This window comes from Rhinocladiella mackenziei (assembly GCF_000835555.1).
Source record: "Rhinocladiella mackenziei CBS 650.93 unplaced genomic scaffold supercont1.9, whole genome shotgun sequence".
NCBI lineage: Eukaryota > Fungi > Ascomycota > Eurotiomycetes > Chaetothyriales > Herpotrichiellaceae > Rhinocladiella > Rhinocladiella mackenziei.
Window position 1 is genome coordinate 1,106,880 of NW_013550596.1, and position 18,665 is coordinate 1,125,544.

Consider the following 18,665-nt stretch of genomic DNA (forward strand, 5'->3'; position numbering starts at 1 on the left):
TATGATATGAATGGTCATGGATGCCTAGATATGGACATAGACATGAGATGACTTTTTACACCGAGCTGCACCGCACATCTACACTTTTGAGATATGAATTGGAAGGATTTCTCCAAGGGAGAAATGTTTCGTTGAAGCAAGTTCTTCATCAAGCCAAAGGATCGTAGGATGTCAACTTTGACTTCTCTATCTGCAGCTCTAGTTCCAGCTCTGACTGGTAGCTTATCAGGTATTCAATCCTAAGGTTTAAAGCTAGCTTTCAGTCAAATGAAACCGTCCTGCTGACTCTGTTTGCCTTTGATGCCTCTCCCGCTCCAGCTCCAGACTCTCCGTATTGTTGGATCTCCCACTCCAGCGCCATTCTTACCAAGCCTCAGCTTGTTGATAAAAGTTCCTCTTTCATGTCTCAACAAGCCCAAAGAAAACTTCACTGTGGTTGCTCATCTGATCGTTCCTTCCACATGGAAATACCTCCAGCAAAAATGAAATCCTGTGACATATACTGAATCATTTCTGGCTTGTCGATTTGAAGTCTGTTCTGCCTGCTTATCTCGTCACCCTTTTCAATGCCGGTCTCATTCTCATCTCCACCTGCTTTCATTAATGACAACTGTCTCAGAAACGCTTGGGCTTCGAATTGTGGGCATGGCACGGGTTCGAGTGCGCTCATGGCGCCGCGTCGTGGTGGCGATGATGATCGGTTCATCGTCATTCAAGTCCTCTTTCCCCGAAACTGGTGTTTCGTTTGGCTTCTTACTCCAAGTGCTCGTTGGGATGGCAGGATTGACATTTGATTCCTTTAGCTTTGCTGGCTGTGGTTCCATGGTAAGCTTAAACTGGGGAGAGATTTTCCCTCCAATGCCAGTACAAGGATCTCGGGTCTTGTCGTTGATATTCAGAGGCTGGATTGATTTTTCATTTGGGAAGTTCTTTTTGAGTTTTGCTGGGTTTTGGATTTCAACGATGATACCGTTATTCTGTCGAGGAGGGTCTGTGAATGTGAATTTCCGTATTTGGTCGAGGTTCGATTTGAGCTGGAGCTTGCTGTGATTTCTGGGAGCATCCTTGCAGTCTTCATCGGATGTCTCTCGCTCTGCTTCGGGGTTGGTTAATTTCGATTGCCACTTTTTCGTTGAAGCTCTAATTTCAGACCAAGGATCTGTTCCATAGACTCCTTCAATGAAATTCTCGTACTCGATACCGTGAGGCCCTTTCTCATAGCCTGAAATCTTGAAACTGCGTAGAAGTTTGTATGCTACCACCTCTTTGTATACCTCGCGAACACCGTGGAGACACTGTTTCAAATTAGTCAACTGCGACGCAAACGTAGACGAAGACGGACCTTAGCAAGACTTTTCCCGGAAGTGAAACCAATGCCAGTGGTCTTCTTCATGTATCTCATCATTCCCCATAGTTGGTGCGCCGTCGCGTAATCAATGATAGCCACGGGTTCGGACTCGACACAACCCCAACTTAGAAACTATGTCAGTGTTAGCGACATGGCTAACTACTGAGGGAATACTCACTTCCCCGGTGCCAGTATAACTATGGGTTTTGTCGACCTGGTTAGAATGAGAGTTATCGGAGACCTTTGGAAGGACATCAAATCCAAAATGTCTGCAAATGGGAGGAACGGCCCATGGGCCAGCCCATTTTCCGTGTCTGTTTTCAAGCTCCCTTTCCATCACGTTATAATCAAAAATGGCGAGACAACGTGGAGTCTCGCTGTTCTTGACCAGAAGCTTAAGGGCTCTTTCTGGATTTTCAGTCCATGACAGAAATGGAGACAAATGGCGTCGGTCAGTTGTGAGATGTGGGAGGACTTCGTCACTGAACTCCTGACTCTCTGGCTCTGGCGGTGCAGCTACTGATGAGTCCAAAAAGCGTCGAGCTTTAAACCCATGCTTGGCGTCAAATGCTCGAAACAACAGTCGTGGTCGTCTCGCTGCACTCCTCTTCTCGTTGTCGAAGTTGATCCTTAATAGCGGCGGGATCCTAGCCGACGACTCTGGAAAATGTTCATCTGGAGTTTGGAATTCGGTGCGGTCGGAATTAGCCGCGGTACACCAACTTCCCGAAGAATCTGAATCTGAATAAGACGAGGCTGAACTTGGTGAAGCGGGAGTGGACAATTTTTGAAAATACTTTGACCTTCTGATTGGCCCTGATGATGTTCTTGCTTTGAGGATTTGCCGCACTCTTCGTCTTTTCCGGGGACTTTCGACCTCATCTTCAGACTCATGAAGAGCTGTTGGTGTGGGACTCAGGCGCTTCGCGGGTGTCACTTCTTCTGGTGGCGGAACACGCAGATTGAGTATGATTCGGAGATTGTAAGCGGTATCCTCGATGCTATCACGATAGAGACGATAGCTAGTTCTTGCAGAATTCATTGTCATAGACTGAATTCTTTGAAATTCCGCTCCGCGACGCGACCGTTTGAGATCTCGAATTTGTGCCATAAGTGCTGTGGATGTGAGTCCATCATTGAATCCTTCATGAACAAGTCGATCCGTAATGAGCGTGTTGAAGATCTTAGCCAAGTCTTGACTCGAAATCTCATAAAACTTGTACAGCAATGCAAGGAGGATTTTGTCATCATCTCTCCACACGTGCTTAGGTGAATGAACGTTGAGTGTCATTACGGATTCCTTAGCCATCAATGGAGAAAGTTGTCTTTGTCCAGAGACAAGGAAGAGATGTTTAACCTTCCAATCTTGAGGTTGGCGATAGAGAACAGAAATAGTGTGAGAGTATAGACAAGAAAGGGAGAATGAGAAGGCAGAAGTGAAACATGTTAAAGAGGGCTCCTTCCCCTTTCGGAGTCAAATCCAAAGTGGAGTATGGATGATTGTGGACGATAGCAAAAGTACATACACTTACTAAGCCCAACGACGGAAGCAGGCTATCTCAACTCCTCAGAACCTGTCAAGCAATATATAGCGCCCAGAGAAGATACTGAATTGGGGTTTCAGAATCGGATCGGCAGAGTTGATATTGCGGAAACGGACTTTGAATAATCCGGAGTTCGCCAAGCCAGGCTTGATTCTTCATTTGGGTTTTGCCGTGAGGGTTGCAACATATGATGTCTTTCGGCTGGATTAGCTGAGCAGGAATCTCTTCAGCATGTTGGTCTGGTGCGAGCAGGAAGAAATCAGTTCCTGATGAGATTATCTCAGCTCAAAGTACTGATCACTTGCCCCCCAAAATGGAAGAGGCTGAAGCCACACAATTTCTCGAGTCTCTGCTGGGCAAAACACTGCATGTGACTGTTCCAGATGGTAGGTTGAAGCTACTAGAAGGGGAGATAGGAGTTAAGGAAGGGACAGGACGCCTTTTCACAGGAACATTTCGATGCACTGATAGCGTAAGGATCCGAGACATGCAGATATAGAAATGGAGCCGGACATTCATAAGCTGACATATTGTAGGATAGTAATATCATCTTGTCGAATTCCTTTGAATATCGAATGCCATCAAATGCTGCCGAGAAAGCCGCCCGGGAAATAGTCAGAACCACCGGTCAAGCCAGCAGAGCCGATATGACGTCGAGATTTGTCGGCCTGATCGTGATTCCGGGCAAAGAGATTGCAAAGATGGAAGTCGAAGGGAAAAGAGATTGGCCTAGCAGTGGACAGTCTTTGTCGGTTCGTACAAAATCGTAAAGTTTGCCGGGGTCATGGTTGTGGATTCGTGGCATTCGAGACCCCGGCTCTTTGCATATTTGGGCGTGTTGGATACGGGAGTACGGGGGTGCATGAAAAACTCCAAGTGTGATTCGAAAGTTCGGAGCTTTCGCAGCAATCTGGATTAGAAGCGGTGGGGTCTGTGCCAAGTAGGAAGGGGTCGATTCATCCGCAGATCGACTGAGAAGTCGTGCTCTCGATGGAGGGAACGTCGAGATACGGGTATAGGAAATAGGAAGTAGGTTCAGTATGGAGTTTGGAAAATCCGGAGCGTGTGTTCCGGGGCAGACAAGACTAGCACTCGCTCTTAAGGGCAGAAGAGCGGGAGAAGAGCGAAAGAGCGAGGACCATGCACGCGGAATAAGCGGTTGGACAAGAAGATGAAAGCCATTCCAACACCAATGACCATTTGCCTGCGCCCCCATGGTCAGAGCGGTTGTATTTACCTAGTTCCCCAGTCCAGTCACCATTAAGGCAGTGCTGTCTCGATCTGGACACCTGCCACATTTTCGCCTCTCTGCTAATTTACCGTATCAGCCCTAGATCGTCCTCTCTTTTCATTCTACAACCTTTACTTCCTAGGTTCCCCAGACTGCCTTTTACTTCTGCACCAGCCTGTTGAACCCAGTCAGTGTGTGACCTGCAGGTCAGTTCTTACCCGATCCTTCTGGCAGCGACGCAACGTGTTTCACTGTTCTGGCCACCTGCGACACGTGGGTCTGGGGCTTGCGAGTGCCACAATATCAACAACAAAGACGCAAGCCTAATTAGCTATCCTACCTTCAGAACAACTCGCTCATTACTCTGATAAGCCTCTGACTCCGTTTCCCGCACAGGCGAGACAAAGAAAAAGGAAGCTCCTTAAATCCTCCATGCTCAATCACCCCTGGTCACCTTTGCCATCAAACGAAGCCAAAAAGCTCAGCCATAGCGGCGCTCTTGATCTTTGGCACACTTTACCAGCCGATTTGACCTGAGCATACGGAAAGTGTGCTCCTTCGAGGCGCCCTCGACCAAGCCGCCAAAACGCATTCCTCAAAGCAGCTGCTTATCTCACTTCTCAAACCTCCTTGACCCTCCTCCTCCTTCTGCTCTTCCTTGACCGAGTCCAAACCCCCTAGCTCCTTGCCGTTTGCAATCATTCAATGGGCCAACAACAGTCTAAGAGCAGCGATGGATCTAGAACCCCGCTAAAGAGTGGCTCTTCTTCAAATCTGGTTCCTGATACTCTGCAACAATATCCCTCCATATCCAAATCTGACACCAAGGAGAGCTCCTCCAGGTCCATTAGATCTTCAATTAGGAGTAAAATCAAGAGTTCGGGAGATGACAAAGCCACGGACAGCCCAAGAGCATCAGGTTCCGTCCTCGCTGGGCTGGACGGATCCAATAATGACAAGGGCGATGCGAGCTCCATTGCGAGCGGCCGTTCAGGTTCCTCGCGTGCCACCAAAGAGAAGGTCACAAATACACCATTGGTAGAATCTCCCATTTCGCCAACCGATTATGATGAAGCTCCATCTCCTGGCACTCTCACTCCTGCCAGACCGCCATCGCCAACCCAGTCTAAGTCCGTAGGCAAGGGTCACAAGTCTGTAGATCGAGCTCAACGTACCGGGGAGGTGGGAGCAGTCTCTGATGAAGCTCCTCATCAAGCCCATCATCATTCCTCTACACAAAAAGCGGGCGATTCTATTTTGGTCAAGCGCGAAAATCAGATCAACCCTCGAGCACCCGAGACCAAAGCTTCCTTGCGAGCTAAATTAGCAGAGCTGCCAGGAGCGTCTCCCGGAGGAAGCATGGCAATTGGTGATGTCAATGATATGGATCTGGATGATATGATTTCTCGTCTCCTTGACGCCGGGTACACTACCAAGGTCACAAAAGCGGTATGTCTTAAGAACGCCGAGATCACCGCTGTGTGTACTGCCGTCCGAGAAGTGCTCCTTTCTCAGCCAGCCCTCTTGGAACTGAACGCTCCCGTGAAAATTGTGGGCGACATCCATGGGCAATACAATGATTTGATTCGACTGTTTGAGATGTGCGGGTTTCCTCCCACGTCGAATTTCCTATTTCTCGGGGATTACGTTGATCGAGGAAAGCAATCGCTTGAGACTATCCTCCTCCTGTTCTGCTACAAGCTGAAATATCCGGAAAATTTCTTCATTCTTCGGGGCAATCATGAGTGTGCCAACGTCACGCGTGTCTATGGGTTCTACGACGAATGCAAGAGAAGATGCAACATCAAGGTTTGGAAAACATTTATTGACACTTTCAATTGCTTGCCAATAGCTTCCATTGTGGCCGACAAAATCTTCTGTGTTCATGGTGGTCTATCCCCCAGTTTATCTCACATGGACGACATTCGACAAATTGCACGACCGACTGACGTTCCTGACTATGGTCTCCTCAATGATCTCTTGTGGAGTGATCCGGCAGATATCGATCAGGATTGGGAGTCTAACGAACGTGGAGTGAGCTATTGCTTTGGCAAGAAAGTGATTGTTGACTTTCTCGCCCGTCATGATTTTGATCTTGTTTGTCGCGCTCACATGGTGGTTGAAGATGGATATGAATTTTTCAATGACCGATTGCTTGTCACCGTTTTCTCCGCTCCAAATGTAAGTCTGCCATCTCATTGAAGAGGAAAGGCCAAGGGCTAATTCGTTTCAGTACTGCGGTGAGTTCGATAATTGGGGCGCTGTAATGTCGGTGTCCAGCAACCTCCTGTGTAGTTTCGAACTCCTGAAGCCTCTGGATTCGAGCGCTTTGAAGAGTCATATCAAAAGAGGTCGGAATGCGCGACAGAACATGCTCAACAGTCCCGTATGTATCTCTGACTAACTTGTGTTTTGGGACCCGAAGCTAACTCTTCTCTACAGCCTGCACAGGTGTCCGCTCAGAGCCTTTAGAGGACGTGTACGACAAAAGGCGACAAACAACATCGATCGAAATCATCATTATCTGGACGAACTCACACTTCCACCGTCACACCGATTTTCCCAGCTCCGAAGACACCGCTAGGCCAGACAGCTTTCCACAAAATTGTCGTCGTGGCACAACTATATTTCAACCATGCCTCATCATCATTGGCGTTGGATTGGCAAATGAACGCGCGGAAATAGAAGAAAGAATTTGACGGGACGCGGTTTCGAAAAGCACGTGAACTTTGAAGAGCAGATCCCAATCGAATCGGTCCGGACGAGCAACCAGTGGGTATCGTGCTTGGGATGTATTATGTCGCCCAATATGGGTTTTTGTTGAACCAAAAGGGTAGAGAGAAAGACGTCGAGCAAGTAGCTCTCCAACGCTTTGAGAGGACGAAGGAATGGTAATGTGACGAATATCAAGATTGAGAGCAAGTTATCCAATTTCCCACTGTATTCAATGTCTTAGCGAGAATGCGAGAACGCTTCCTTTGAATCCATCGTGTCTGAATCATGGCCCCCTCCCAAAGAGATCTATTTTATTTCCCCCCTTTTTCCTCAAACAGTGAGAGAGGATAAGTCAGGTGCGAGGTCAAACGCGCTAAGGACAAGAAGTAATTATTGATGAATGCCCATGGGTTGAAGTGGATGTGGTTTCTGAAGTTGGGGCTTGGGATCAGGCGAGGTGTGGGAGACCAGGGGGTTCCGGGAATCAAGGGTGGAATGAGGAAAAAGTTTTGTCGAGCAATTCGAGCCAGGCAGAACTTGAGAGCAAGACGCGAAACAAGAGGGCGCGTCTTTGTCGCGTGGGAGGCGTTGTCCCCATTTGAGAGGCCAGAGGTCGCATGTCAGCAGAGAGACGAAACATGCCGCTGGTGTGGCCCTTTGTAACCTGGGCCTAACTCGGGGCTTGTTGGTCACCGCCCTTCCCCGGTGCCCACTACCCACCACCCAGAGCGTAGCTTTGTAGCTCATACCGGCGGCCAAACACCAAACCACTTACAATAATATTATTATTATTGTTTGTTGGTATTTGCCTGGCCACATTCCACGCCTGATCCATGTTGCGGCTTGTCTTTGTGCTGGGACTGCCTATGTACCAACGATTGTCTGAGCCGTTCCTTGTGGTGACTTGCGGTGTCAAACTTCCCCTCTTGCACAGATCATAAATCGACCACCATCTTCCATTTATCCTTCACCACGAGTCCCTCCCTCCGCAGCATACTTTTGACTCAGCGAACAACTTTCACCCGCGCCTGCTACTCTCCCACACAAGTTCAGAGCCTCACATCTGCCATTTTGATCCTCCACGTCGTGGCCTCCAAGGCCACTTCCCATATGCCATCATGAAAGCCGGTCCCCTTCTCATCTCCTGGCACAACGAAAGCCAACCCATTTATTCCGTCCATTTCGATCCTCATGGCAAGGGCAGGCTCGCAACCGCGGGAAAGTGAGTTCTCCCCGCTCCAGGATGTATTCCCACTGCTAACCAGCCTAGTGATAATAACGTGCGAGTACGAGGGCTATCCTCTCCGTCCTTACATCTAGTTCATAAGACTAACACTGTCGAAGTTATGGAGCATCGAAGCTCAAGGCGACGAAAGAAAAGTTACATACCTGTCCACCCTCACGAGACACACCCAACCAGTCAATGTAGTCCGTTTTAGCCCAAAAGGTCGGATTTGGCAAGGGTAGTCATGAATAACTCTCTGACAAATTTATAGGTGAGATGCTAGCTTCGGCTGGTGACGATGGCAACGTTCTCCTTTGGGTACCGTCCGAATACTCCATGACCACCTTGACTGAAGAACACGCCGATGATAAGGAGACTTGGAGGACGAAGCATATGTGCAGGACGTCCAGTGGAGCTGAAATATATGATTTAGCCTGGTCTCCAGACGGCCAATATTTCATAACCGGAGGAGTGGACAACACAGCCAGAATCTTCAATGCACACACTGGTACGGAACTTGGTTTCTCTTCGGCGAAAAGCTATGGACTGACTTTCATAGGTGCCATGATACGTCAAATAGCCGAACACAGTCATTTTGTGCAAGGCGTAGCCTGGGACCCTCTAAATGAGTTTGTTGCAACCCAGTCATCCGACCGCTCCGTTCACATATATGCTCTCAAACTGAAAGATGGCACACCTACCCTTTCTACACACGGTAAATTCAACAAAATGGACCTTCCTGGTCGTCGAATATCTTCCAATAGTCCCGCCCCGGCCGAATTGACCCATCGAACATCCAGTTCTAGTGCCAGCAACCTTGCCATCGCCTCGCCAGCACCATCAAATCCTGGAACTCCTTTGACTACTCCTCATCCCATGGATCCACCTATGATCGCGTCTAGCCGGCGGTCGTCTTTTGGATCTTCACCGTCATTCCGACGATCTGCTTCGCCTGCACCATCGCTGCCACTCCCCGCGGTGAGAGCAGAAATCTCATCCCCCAGTCTCAGCGCCGCCATGGGATTGGCTGTGAAGAATACAAACATCTATCACAATGAGACCATGACGTCTTTCTTCCGTCGACTGACTTTCTCTCCGGATGGAAGTTTACTTTTCACACCAGCGGGACATTATAAGACGACCTTTCCAATGGCGTCCGATCCAACCAAAACCACCGAGGATGTTGCTAATACTGTCTATATCTACACGCGTGCCGGTTTCAACAAACCACCGGTAGCGCATCTACCAGGCCATAAAAAGCCCTCAGTCGCCGTCAAATGTTCTCCGATTCTCTATACTTTACGTTCGACGGCAAAACCGACCAGCCATATTACCATTGACACGTCGTCTGCAGGCGAAGAAATCCCTTTACTTCCAGACCCTATTGTCCCACAAAATTCTTCAACATTCATGGAGCCTCCTCCGACCTCGACCTCAAATTCTGTTCCCGAGTCCATGTCTGCACCATCCCCTAGGCCGTCAACAGAAAGTGACTCTGCAAACCCGGCACCAACCCCGGCCTTCTCGCTCCCGTATCGAATGGTATATGCTGTGGCGACTCAAGATGCAGTATTAGTTTATGATACACAGCAAACCACTCCTATTTGTGTTGTCAGCAATCTTCATTATGCAACTTTCTCTGATCTGACCTGGTGAGTCCCACTCTTCCTTTTTTTTCCCCATCCCCTCAGGCGTTGCTAATGTATTCTCCCCAAGGTCAAATGATGGTCTCACACTGTTAATGTCTTCTACGGATGGCTATTGCTCGACTTTGGCTTTCTCACCTGGTGAACTCGGACAGGTATATACTGGGCCTCATCCTACGTATAACCATCCGGTCGTTTCAACCTCCATACCTCTTCCAACTTCTTCTGCCAATTCAACACCAATTCCCACACCGACTGCGACTGCATCTCCTTCATTAACCAAAGCATCTCCTGTTCCTGTACTACCATCACATCCTTCTCCGGCCCCATTCATAATTCGTCCTGGAAGCCCAACGAGGTCCAATTCACAATCGTCCATCGCGACGATGTCGTCGATTCAAACTTCAGGTCTCCCTAACAATCCCACTCCTACGATGGGCCATGTACCTCTCGTCACCGCGACGAATTCAGGTCCACCAATTAGCATACCACCAATGTCCACACCGCCTCAAACCCCTGCCAGTGTCCATGGCGGCCAGCATTCGGCAACAAGCTCGATCAGTGGTAGTGTGTTAGGAAAAAGAGATGTTGGGGCAACGAGCGAGAGTGAAAAGGAGGAAAGCAAATCGAAGAAGAGAAGAATAGCACCAACACTGGTCGGTCCATCTGGATCAACAGATAGGCCGGGAGCAGAAGAAAAGAGCTAGTTGCCGACTGAAGGACGATTTGCTTACTTTTCTTATGGGCTGGGTTGATTCTTAATCGTATCCTCAGGAATTTCTTTGCGACTGTTCATGACCTAGCATGGCGTTTGGATAGGGGAGGCAGCTAACTCGGCTGCTATAGGGGCAAGGCAGTTTTCAGCTAGAACGAATCATGGTCCAATAGGGATTATCAAAAATCTGATAGCAATCAATATATTATGCTATTTACAGCAATTCCCGGACTCGACACTTGAGTCATGGTGTGTATCTTTGGTGGCGGAATGAGGGGCGGATGCGTCATGTGAATTCGCGTTATTCTCCGGGTCGACGTGAGCCATCGGAGGCACCATATAATTCGAATTCTACCAGCGACTTCAGTTTCTACCCGTTCGCCTCTTTTCCAACGTCGACACCATCATCATGGCCAGCGCTCGAAGATTTCAACTGCTACCTCACCGTTGAGTCTTCGAGTGCTCCACCGCCATCGACAATTTTGTGGACTTTGGTTCCTTGTACACACCATGGGCGTCACCGGCCTTTGGACTGTCGTAGCACCCACCGCGCGACCTACTCAACTCGCCTCTCTCAATCGCAAACGCCTTGCCGTTGATGCGTCGATATGGATCTACCAATTCCTCAAGGCAGTTCGAGATAAAGAAGGCAACGCCCTCCGAAACAGCCATGTGGTGGGGTTCTTTAGACGAATATGCAAGCTGCTTTACTTTGGCATTAAACCGGTCTTCGTATTCGATGGAGGAGCCCCTATACTCAAGCGCGAGACCGTCAGGAAGAGAGCTCGAAGACGGGAGGGCCGACGTGAAGATGCTGCGCGAACAGCTGGAAAGCTGCTTGCAGTCCAAGTAGCAAGGGCTGCGGAGGAAGAAGAGAAGAGAAGACGAGCCGAAAGAGAACGTACCCCAATGGAAGAGGAGTTGCCTCCTGATCAAGAGCTTGTGTACGTCGAGGAACTGGGTATGACACCGAAACAAAGGCTGGCCGGAAGGCAATTCAAGAAGAAAGACCAGTACCACCTACCAGATCTCGACGTCAGTATTGAAAGCATGGGTGCACCTAATGACCCGAGAATCATGTCACAAGCAGAGCTGGAGGAATATGCTCGACAGTTTCACAGTGGAGAAGACATCAATCTTTACGATTTCAGCAAGATCGATTTTGAGAGCTCATTTTTCCTATCCCTTCCGGCTGGTGATCGCTACAATATCCTAAACGCCGCCAGATTACGCTCAAGACTTAGAATGGGTTATTCGAAAGAACAGCTTGACGGAATGTTCCCAGATCGCATGGCATTTTCGAAATTTCAGATCGAGCGTGTCAAAGAGAGGAATGAGCTCACACAGAGATTGATGCACATCAACGGAATGGCCGAAGATTTCTTGAACCAAGGAGGAAGGATTGCGGGCGAGAAAGGGAAAGAGTATATCTTGGTGAAGAATGACGGAGTTGACGGTGGTTGGGCTCTTGGTGTCGTTTCAAATAAGCAGGGAAGCAAGAAGGAAAACGCGATTGACCTAGATGATGAGGAGAAGTCGGAAGATTTGACACGAGACTCGGCTGAAGACGAGGAATTTGAAGATGTCGCGATCGAGGGCCTCAACAGGATCCCCAAGATGTGGCAGCGCAAAAGGAAAGCTCCGGATGACGATATATCTCATGAAGATGCGGTGGCTGAGATTGCTAGGAAGCGAAAGGCGGTGTATGAAGCACGAAAAGCCACTGCGAATGCCCCCACGCAGGTCCCATCAGCCCCCAAGACCGCGGATACTAATGACGACACGCTTTTTGTGCCACAGGATAAGACAGCCGAGGACGAGGAAGATGAATTGTTTGAAGACGACGACTTACAGCGTGCCATTGCAATGTCTTTGGAACAACCGACAGATGATGATGGCCTTGCGGGTGGCTTTGTTGGGGATGAGACAACCCATCAGACTCCGGACCTTGATCAGGATGATGGCTTCGATTTGCAGGCGGCCCTAGCAGAATCTAGACAGTCCAAGCCTCAAGCGAAGACCGATGTCAGAGAAAGAAACCTATCATCGCATCTGACCGTCCCCATGCCCAAATTCGACGGCCCCTTACCGTTCGAGTCTTTGAACCTTGGGGAATCGCTTCTGGGCAAGAAAAAGTCGAAGAAAATCGAAGAGGATTCGTCTGGAGGCTTTGAACGAGAACTTGGCGATGAGGCATTCCGAAAAGAACGACCGTCTCAACCTATGCCTGCTTGGTTCAATGCTGCTCCTAGCACCAAGGATCTCAAACACACTGTCGAGTCCGAAGGACCAGATGTGGATGATCACATTACATATGGACAAGACGATTTCGATAGAAGGGAAACCATTCGCCGGCAAAATACTAAAGAAATCATTGATCTTGAAGCAGTAGAGGGACACAATGAAGGCAGATCTCCCATCAATCTGGATGAAGATGATGATGAAGATCTGCACGAGTTGACTCGGCACTCTCACCACATCGATTTTGGTCTAGATATGACAAGCCAAACTGAAGACGCTGGTTGGGATGAGCTCGAAGACGCTGAGAAGCGTCGACGCGATGAGGAACGTGAGAAACGCTACGAGATGGATCGACAAATTGAGGCCGAAAAGGAGCCCAGACCCGAGGAAGATTCGATCGTTGAGCCGCCAGAGAAAGATACAGTCCATCCTCATCAGCCTTCGGCCACGGCTGAACGTGACCATGAACCATCTCCGCCGAAGGACGGTGAAACTGCTGCAGCGGAGAGTGATTTCGAGGTCGAATGGAGTGAATCCGAGATTGATGATCCAGGCAGGTCTGGATCTCTTGGCACCGTGGTTGATGATTCTCCGGGCTCAAAATCACCGCACAAACCTTATGCAGTGGTGGAAGAGCAGGACGACGACGAAGGCGAGGATTTTGAAGACGTGGACATGCGACCTCGCGACGCATCACCCGAAAGCCAAGGTATAAACATGACTACCCAAAAATCGACCCCGGATGCAGATCTCAACCCCGTGCCTAATTTGGATGACCTCTTTGCTGGAGAATCTGGTACGGCTCAAGCTACGGCGCCACTCGTTGAAGAAGAATTCGAATATCTTTCCGAATCTGAAGAAGAACTAATGCGCCAACTCGCCATTGAAGCCGAGGAACACGCACGCTTCGCTTCCTCGCTCAACAACCAGAAGACGACAGCCCAGGCCGTTCGAGATTACGAGAACGAGCTGAAACAACTGCGTAATCAGCAAAAGAAGGACCGCCGTGACGCCGACGAAGTCACCCATGTCATGATTCAAGAATGTCAGGCCTTACTCCGACTTTTTGGTCTTCCATACATCACGGCACCGATGGAAGCGGAAGCTCAGTGCGCCGAACTCGTCCGTCTGGGTCTCGTTGACGGGATCGTCACCGACGACTCGGATATTTTCCTCTTCGGCGGAACACGCATCTACAAAAACATGTTCAACACCGCCAAGTTTGTCGAATGCTATCTCGCGTCAGAGCTGGAGAAGGAATTCCTACTCGATCGACGACGCTTAATCCGCTTCGCGCATTTACTTGGGAGCGACTACACGGAAGGCATCCCAGGCATTGGGCCCGTCACGGCGCTGGAGATCCTCACTGACTTCGAAACCCTGCAGGAGTTCAAGGACTGGTGCTCCCAAGTCCAGCTTGGAAGGCCGCAGGATCTGGAAAACAAGCTTACGACGCCATTCCGGCGCAAATTCAAAAATACCGTGCAGAAACGGCTCTTTCTCCCCACAGGGTTTCCAGATCCGAGAGTCGACGAGGCTTATCTAAATCCAGAGGTCGATTCAAACACTGAGCCCTTCCAATGGGGTGTGCCTGATTTGGATAAGCTACGGTCCTTCCTCATGGTCACGATCGGCTGGTCCCAAGAACGGACGGACGAGGTCCTGGTGCCCGTTATTCGCGATATGAATAAACGTGAGGTCGAAGGTACGCAGAGCAATATCACGAGATTCTTCAGTGGGGGTCTCGGGATTGGTGGACGCGCGAACGGTACTGTTGGCTCCGGACTTGCTGTTGGTGGTGACGGGGCCGGAAATCCTGAAGCCATGGCGCCGAGAAATCGGACGGGTAAAGAGTCGGGACGTATGAGGAATGCGTTCAAGAGGTTGCGTGGCGAGGCAGAGCGGAGGAGGAAAGGGAGAGAACTGGAGGTTGATGAAGAGCAAACATACGAGCTGGACGAGAGCGAAATGGTGGAGGGTGTGGGTGAGCCTGTTGGGATTCCAGGTGACGTTAGCGATGGTAACACAGAGAAAGAGGATGACCATGTGACATCGAACCCGAGAAGGGGAAAGACATCGAAATCGGGACGTACTCGACATGAGGAGAGGAGAGACGGCTCTGGTTTGCAGACTGAAGACCGCGATCTGAGCGAGCAAATGAATTCCTACTCAGATGAAGATGCAGATTTTGCCGCTGACGAGGCGCCGGCGCGAAGCACGAAGTCGCGGTCGAAGTCGAAAACGAAAAGCAACTCCAAATCGAATGCGAGAGGACAGAAAATGAGAAAAGCTACGTAGCTCTTCCTGCTCTCTAGCTGCAATTTTAAAAAAAAAAAAAAATCCCAAGAAATCAAAAGCGCGTTGAAAGGCTACGAGTCCCTCCACCTCCTTTCTCTCCTGGTGATTCCTATTCTCGTTGTGTCTTATATCATTTAGAGATTTCGTAATGTTTTGCCTCAGCTATGCATGACTTTGTTTTTCTGGCTAAATTTGACTCCTATAGTCAGACCTGCGTGACTATTTCGAGTTCATCAGACCATGCTCATCACTATCTTCTTCGTTGGAGCTCGTCTGGTGTTGGCATTTCCGGTCATTCTCGATGGTGAAACAGAGCCCACTATGGACAACATGACCTCAAGGTTCCTCAAAGTTCAGCTCCTTGCATTTGCCAATGCCCATGCCTGTGCCATTTATCCTTGTCATTTTCTTCGCATGCTGTAATCTGAAAATAGATGTCCGACGTCCCTTGCGGCTCTGAGCTCTCTGCCGTTGTTGGGGTTGATTCTCACATCCGTTCAGAAGGTGGGGGATTTATTGAAGTAGTTGCAGTGACAAACTCTCCGGGCATCCAACAAAGAAGCAGCTTGGGTAGCCTTTTCCTATTGACTGATGACCCGATTCAGCTCACTACGGGAGCTTCGGAGCCAATGTGTGCCAGGGTTTGCTTCCCGTGAGATGTGTCTTCATAATTCTGGTGACCTGCTCTGCCCGAAATCGAGGAATGTGCGGAGCACTCTGTTAGAAGTGTGAGAAATCAGGATGTGTTGTATTCTCTTGTCGGAACCGTTCTTTGATGGTGACGTTGCCGGATGAAGAGGACAATTCTAACCCTCCGTCTCGATGGTGCTCAACTATTGGTTTTTGGTGAACTTGAACCTTTTCTGAGCTCTCGGATAGTATGAATCGAGCCTGAGTCTCCGAGGTAGTTTATTTTTGATCCATGCGTGGACAGAGTGGTAGGCTCGTGTGTGGTACTGTACAATGGTGTGTTGTTTGTTGCTATTCAAGCATTGGTAGACTTTACCTGGCTTGAAGCGATAATTCTTCTACATGAAGTCCAAGGACTAATGTTTCAGGGCCTGTCCATTCTTCGATTCAACTCAGGGCACATTGTCGAGCGCTCCCCATCACCCAGGAATGCTCTTTCCCTTAGATAACTCCTCTCAGTGAAATAACTGGTATAACCAAGTATACAACACCAAGGGCACCGATGTTGGGCATGCGACTGTTCGTTAAACCAGTTGAAAATATCGTACCAGTTGGCCGACTTGCGATCAAATGCCGGGTGCATCATCCGTTCAACCCAATACCCTGCACTGCGTGGAACGAAGCGGAAACACGCGCGACACAGTCGTAGAGACTGGGGAATGTAGTGTTTTCTCTCCAGCAAGCGGAACAGGCCATCCTTGTCTCGATAGCCCCGCCACGATGACATGACGTTCTTTTTGCTCGCGATTCTTCCCATGTCTTTGCAGGTCAGTGCCAAGCAGACTTGGAAGTAGGGAATGTTAACTTGTTGGAAGATAAGGGTAAGGATTTCGGAGGGCATTTGGAGTAGTGCGCTGCCGTTTTGAGAGGTGGTGGGGGACTCGAAGAGGATGGGATGAGGGATGAAGAATGGCTCGTAGGAGTCGGGTCGAGAGAGGCTGTCTTGTGGTTGTGAAGGCGGCTCTCGAGGTGCGATCCTGCCACGGAGCTGCTTTATTACCTCCAAAGCCAAGGGCTCGCCGTCATCGGAGGAGGATGAAGACAATCTGGGGATGGGCCCGGCAGGTGAATTTATTAATGAAAGCATGTCCGGCATCATTCGAGCAACATCGGCTCTGGGATCTCTTGGGACTTGAGTCGAAGAGGGCCAGGAGGCGGCCGTTTTGTAGAAGCGAGGGAGTGAGACACGGCAGAGGAAAGAATAGACTGGCCGGTCGGTTTACCGGAAGAGGAAGGTTCGTGTCCGGGGAAGAAAATGCGGGAGGGAGAAGTGAGGGGCGAAGTCCCCTTGGGGGCTAAGCCCGAGGCAATCACATGCAGCAACATGCCGAGAGATTAGATAACTCTGTTCAGGGGCTATTTGAACGTCAGGTCGATGTTGTTGAGATCGCACGCCGCAATGTTGGCATTCCCCATTGGGTTTAGCCTAGTCACGTGCACTGCAGCCTCTCTCAGTCCTACACTCAATAAATAGGCAGACACGAGAGGCCACCTCGCATCCCCCTCAGGCAGGCAAAATCTTCATGATTTGACCCATCATCACATCACCACATGAACCAAACCAAACTGCCGGTAGGGAAATACCTTATTCCGGTACATTGGAGCCTTTGGCGAGAGTTGTCGAGCTGAACTGAGATGCACACCCATTCGATGGCAGTGCATAGTGAGAACAGGAGATGCGCCTGTCACACTCAGAAGAAAGGAACTCGTAAGTGTACTCCATTCAAGTTGGTTGCAGGAAAAGGTGCATCGCACGGGAGAATCAATAATACATATAGCTCGTCCACAAGGGACAGTACGGTGGCCGAGAATATGACAGAACATAAAAGTTGTGAAGAATCAACAATTCGGATCGTGGGCCTAGAAAAGAGAGGCTGAGGGAATTGCAGATGCCCTTGTTCTCAAAAAAAAGATCAGTCAAAATCAAGTCTGGGTTGGAGAGACAGTAGCGTGAAGCAGAGGGAGTTGCAAAAATCACGCACCCTCAAAAAGGAGAAAGGATTTTCCCCAAATTCCTTCCCAAATCACGAAGACCCTTCTGGCAGCTAGCGAGGACACACCATTCTGGCTAACCTTGGTTGATTACGCTGTTCGGCAGAGTTCGCAGGCATCCAACTCTCAGGCGAAGACTCGGACTCGAATCCGACCTGTTCAAAAATTCGAATGTTGCGTGCAAATCGGTCGATCCCGCAGGTCCAGGTCTGGTCAGGACAAATTAGCACCGGGTTAGAAGGCACCAAAGACCTCCGCAGCTTCGGCAAGGTGGCTCCTGCGAACCCGGGTTACCTCCAGAATAGACCCTTCTACTTTCTGCAACCTCCTATCGAAGGGGTTTGTGGAAAATGCTTTTGTCTTTTATTACTTACGTCCTATTTACAGGGCGTGCTGCCGTGAAGCGTTCTACACAAACTTTCTTTTGTTGCTGGAGGTAATTGCAGCAACGAATCCCATTATACATTCTTGTTCTACTGTTGGCTGGCTTGAGTTTCCCTGGCCCAAAGCAAGATCTGGCAGCTCAGTATCTTTCATTAGCGTCGATCCGTGCGGTGCTGGATTGCTGAACATGGGTGGCTCTTTACCTGTTTTGACAGCCTCCAGATGTCAAATAGATTGACATAAGTAGCTTTTCAAGAGCTATCCAAGGATCAGAAAGCATATGGGTATGGAAAAGGCATGTGATCAAATGCCTCTTTGCAATCAGCTGCAGTTGTGGGAACTTCGCTATCGACATTGCCACAAGCTTTGCACAGCTGCTGCTCTTTCACAGCCTCTCCACCGTTGGAACGTACTCAGGAACTCCCTGTCCAAAGGATGCGAGAGCTCGGGCAAGTCCACGGCGAAGTTGAAATCTTTCTCTCTCACATCCATAGCACGGCAAGGTAGGAATCGTGTATAAGAGGTCGATTCCTTCAAGGAAGCTTGATGGAAAAGATTCGATGTCGATGATAAAAGCGATAGGCGTTGGTTTGATTTCTGAGCTGAAATCGGTCAGTACGAATGATAGCTTCTCGT

The 18,665-nt window shown here is 49.4% G+C and overlaps 6 protein-coding genes across 6 annotated transcripts; 4 read left to right on the forward strand and 2 right to left on the reverse strand.

The window, feature by feature from the left end:
• Positions 1 to 581: 581 nt before the first annotated feature.
• On the reverse strand, positions 582 to 2,639 carry Z518_10610 (uncharacterized protein; the record flags this gene model as incomplete). The annotated part of the gene is made up of 3 exons (XM_013412152.1): positions 582 to 1,295; positions 1,343 to 1,480; positions 1,527 to 2,639. 3 exons carry the CDS (start codon positions 2,637 to 2,639, stop codon positions 582 to 584), a joined length of 1,965 nt encoding a protein of 654 aa, XP_013267606.1.
• A 566-nt stretch (positions 2,640 to 3,205) lies between these two features.
• On the forward strand, positions 3,206 to 3,662 carry Z518_10611 (uncharacterized protein; the record flags this gene model as incomplete). The annotated part of the gene is made up of 3 exons (XM_013412153.1): positions 3,206 to 3,278; positions 3,327 to 3,364; positions 3,429 to 3,662. The coding sequence occupies 3 exons, from the start codon at positions 3,206 to 3,208 to the stop codon at positions 3,660 to 3,662; spliced, it is 345 nt and encodes a 114-aa protein (XP_013267607.1).
• Positions 3,663 to 4,828: 1,166 nt separating this feature from the next.
• Positions 4,829 to 6,595, forward strand: Z518_10612 (serine/threonine-protein phosphatase PP-Z1; the record flags this gene model as incomplete). The annotated part of the gene is made up of 3 exons (XM_013412154.1): positions 4,829 to 6,304; positions 6,357 to 6,509; positions 6,566 to 6,595. 3 exons carry the CDS (start codon positions 4,829 to 4,831, stop codon positions 6,593 to 6,595), a joined length of 1,659 nt encoding a protein of 552 aa, XP_013267608.1.
• A 1,361-nt stretch (positions 6,596 to 7,956) lies between these two features.
• Z518_10613 (uncharacterized protein) lies at positions 7,957 to 10,416 on the forward strand (the record flags this gene model as incomplete). The annotated part of the gene is made up of 6 exons (XM_013412155.1): positions 7,957 to 8,060; positions 8,109 to 8,124; positions 8,183 to 8,285; positions 8,335 to 8,571; positions 8,623 to 9,715; positions 9,780 to 10,416. The coding sequence occupies 6 exons, from the start codon at positions 7,957 to 7,959 to the stop codon at positions 10,414 to 10,416; spliced, it is 2,190 nt and encodes a 729-aa protein (XP_013267609.1).
• Positions 10,417 to 10,934: 518 nt separating this feature from the next.
• On the forward strand, positions 10,935 to 14,963 carry Z518_10614 (uncharacterized protein; the record flags this gene model as incomplete). Its single annotated transcript, XM_013412156.1, has 1 exon — positions 10,935 to 14,963. One exon carries the CDS (start codon positions 10,935 to 10,937, stop codon positions 14,961 to 14,963), a length of 4,029 nt encoding a protein of 1,342 aa, XP_013267610.1.
• A 1,054-nt stretch (positions 14,964 to 16,017) lies between these two features.
• Z518_10615 (uncharacterized protein) lies at positions 16,018 to 16,749 on the reverse strand (the record flags this gene model as incomplete). The annotated part of the gene is made up of 1 exon (XM_013412157.1): positions 16,018 to 16,749. The coding sequence occupies one exon, from the start codon at positions 16,747 to 16,749 to the stop codon at positions 16,018 to 16,020; it is 732 nt and encodes a 243-aa protein (XP_013267611.1).
• Positions 16,750 to 18,665: the final 1,916 nt, after the last annotated feature.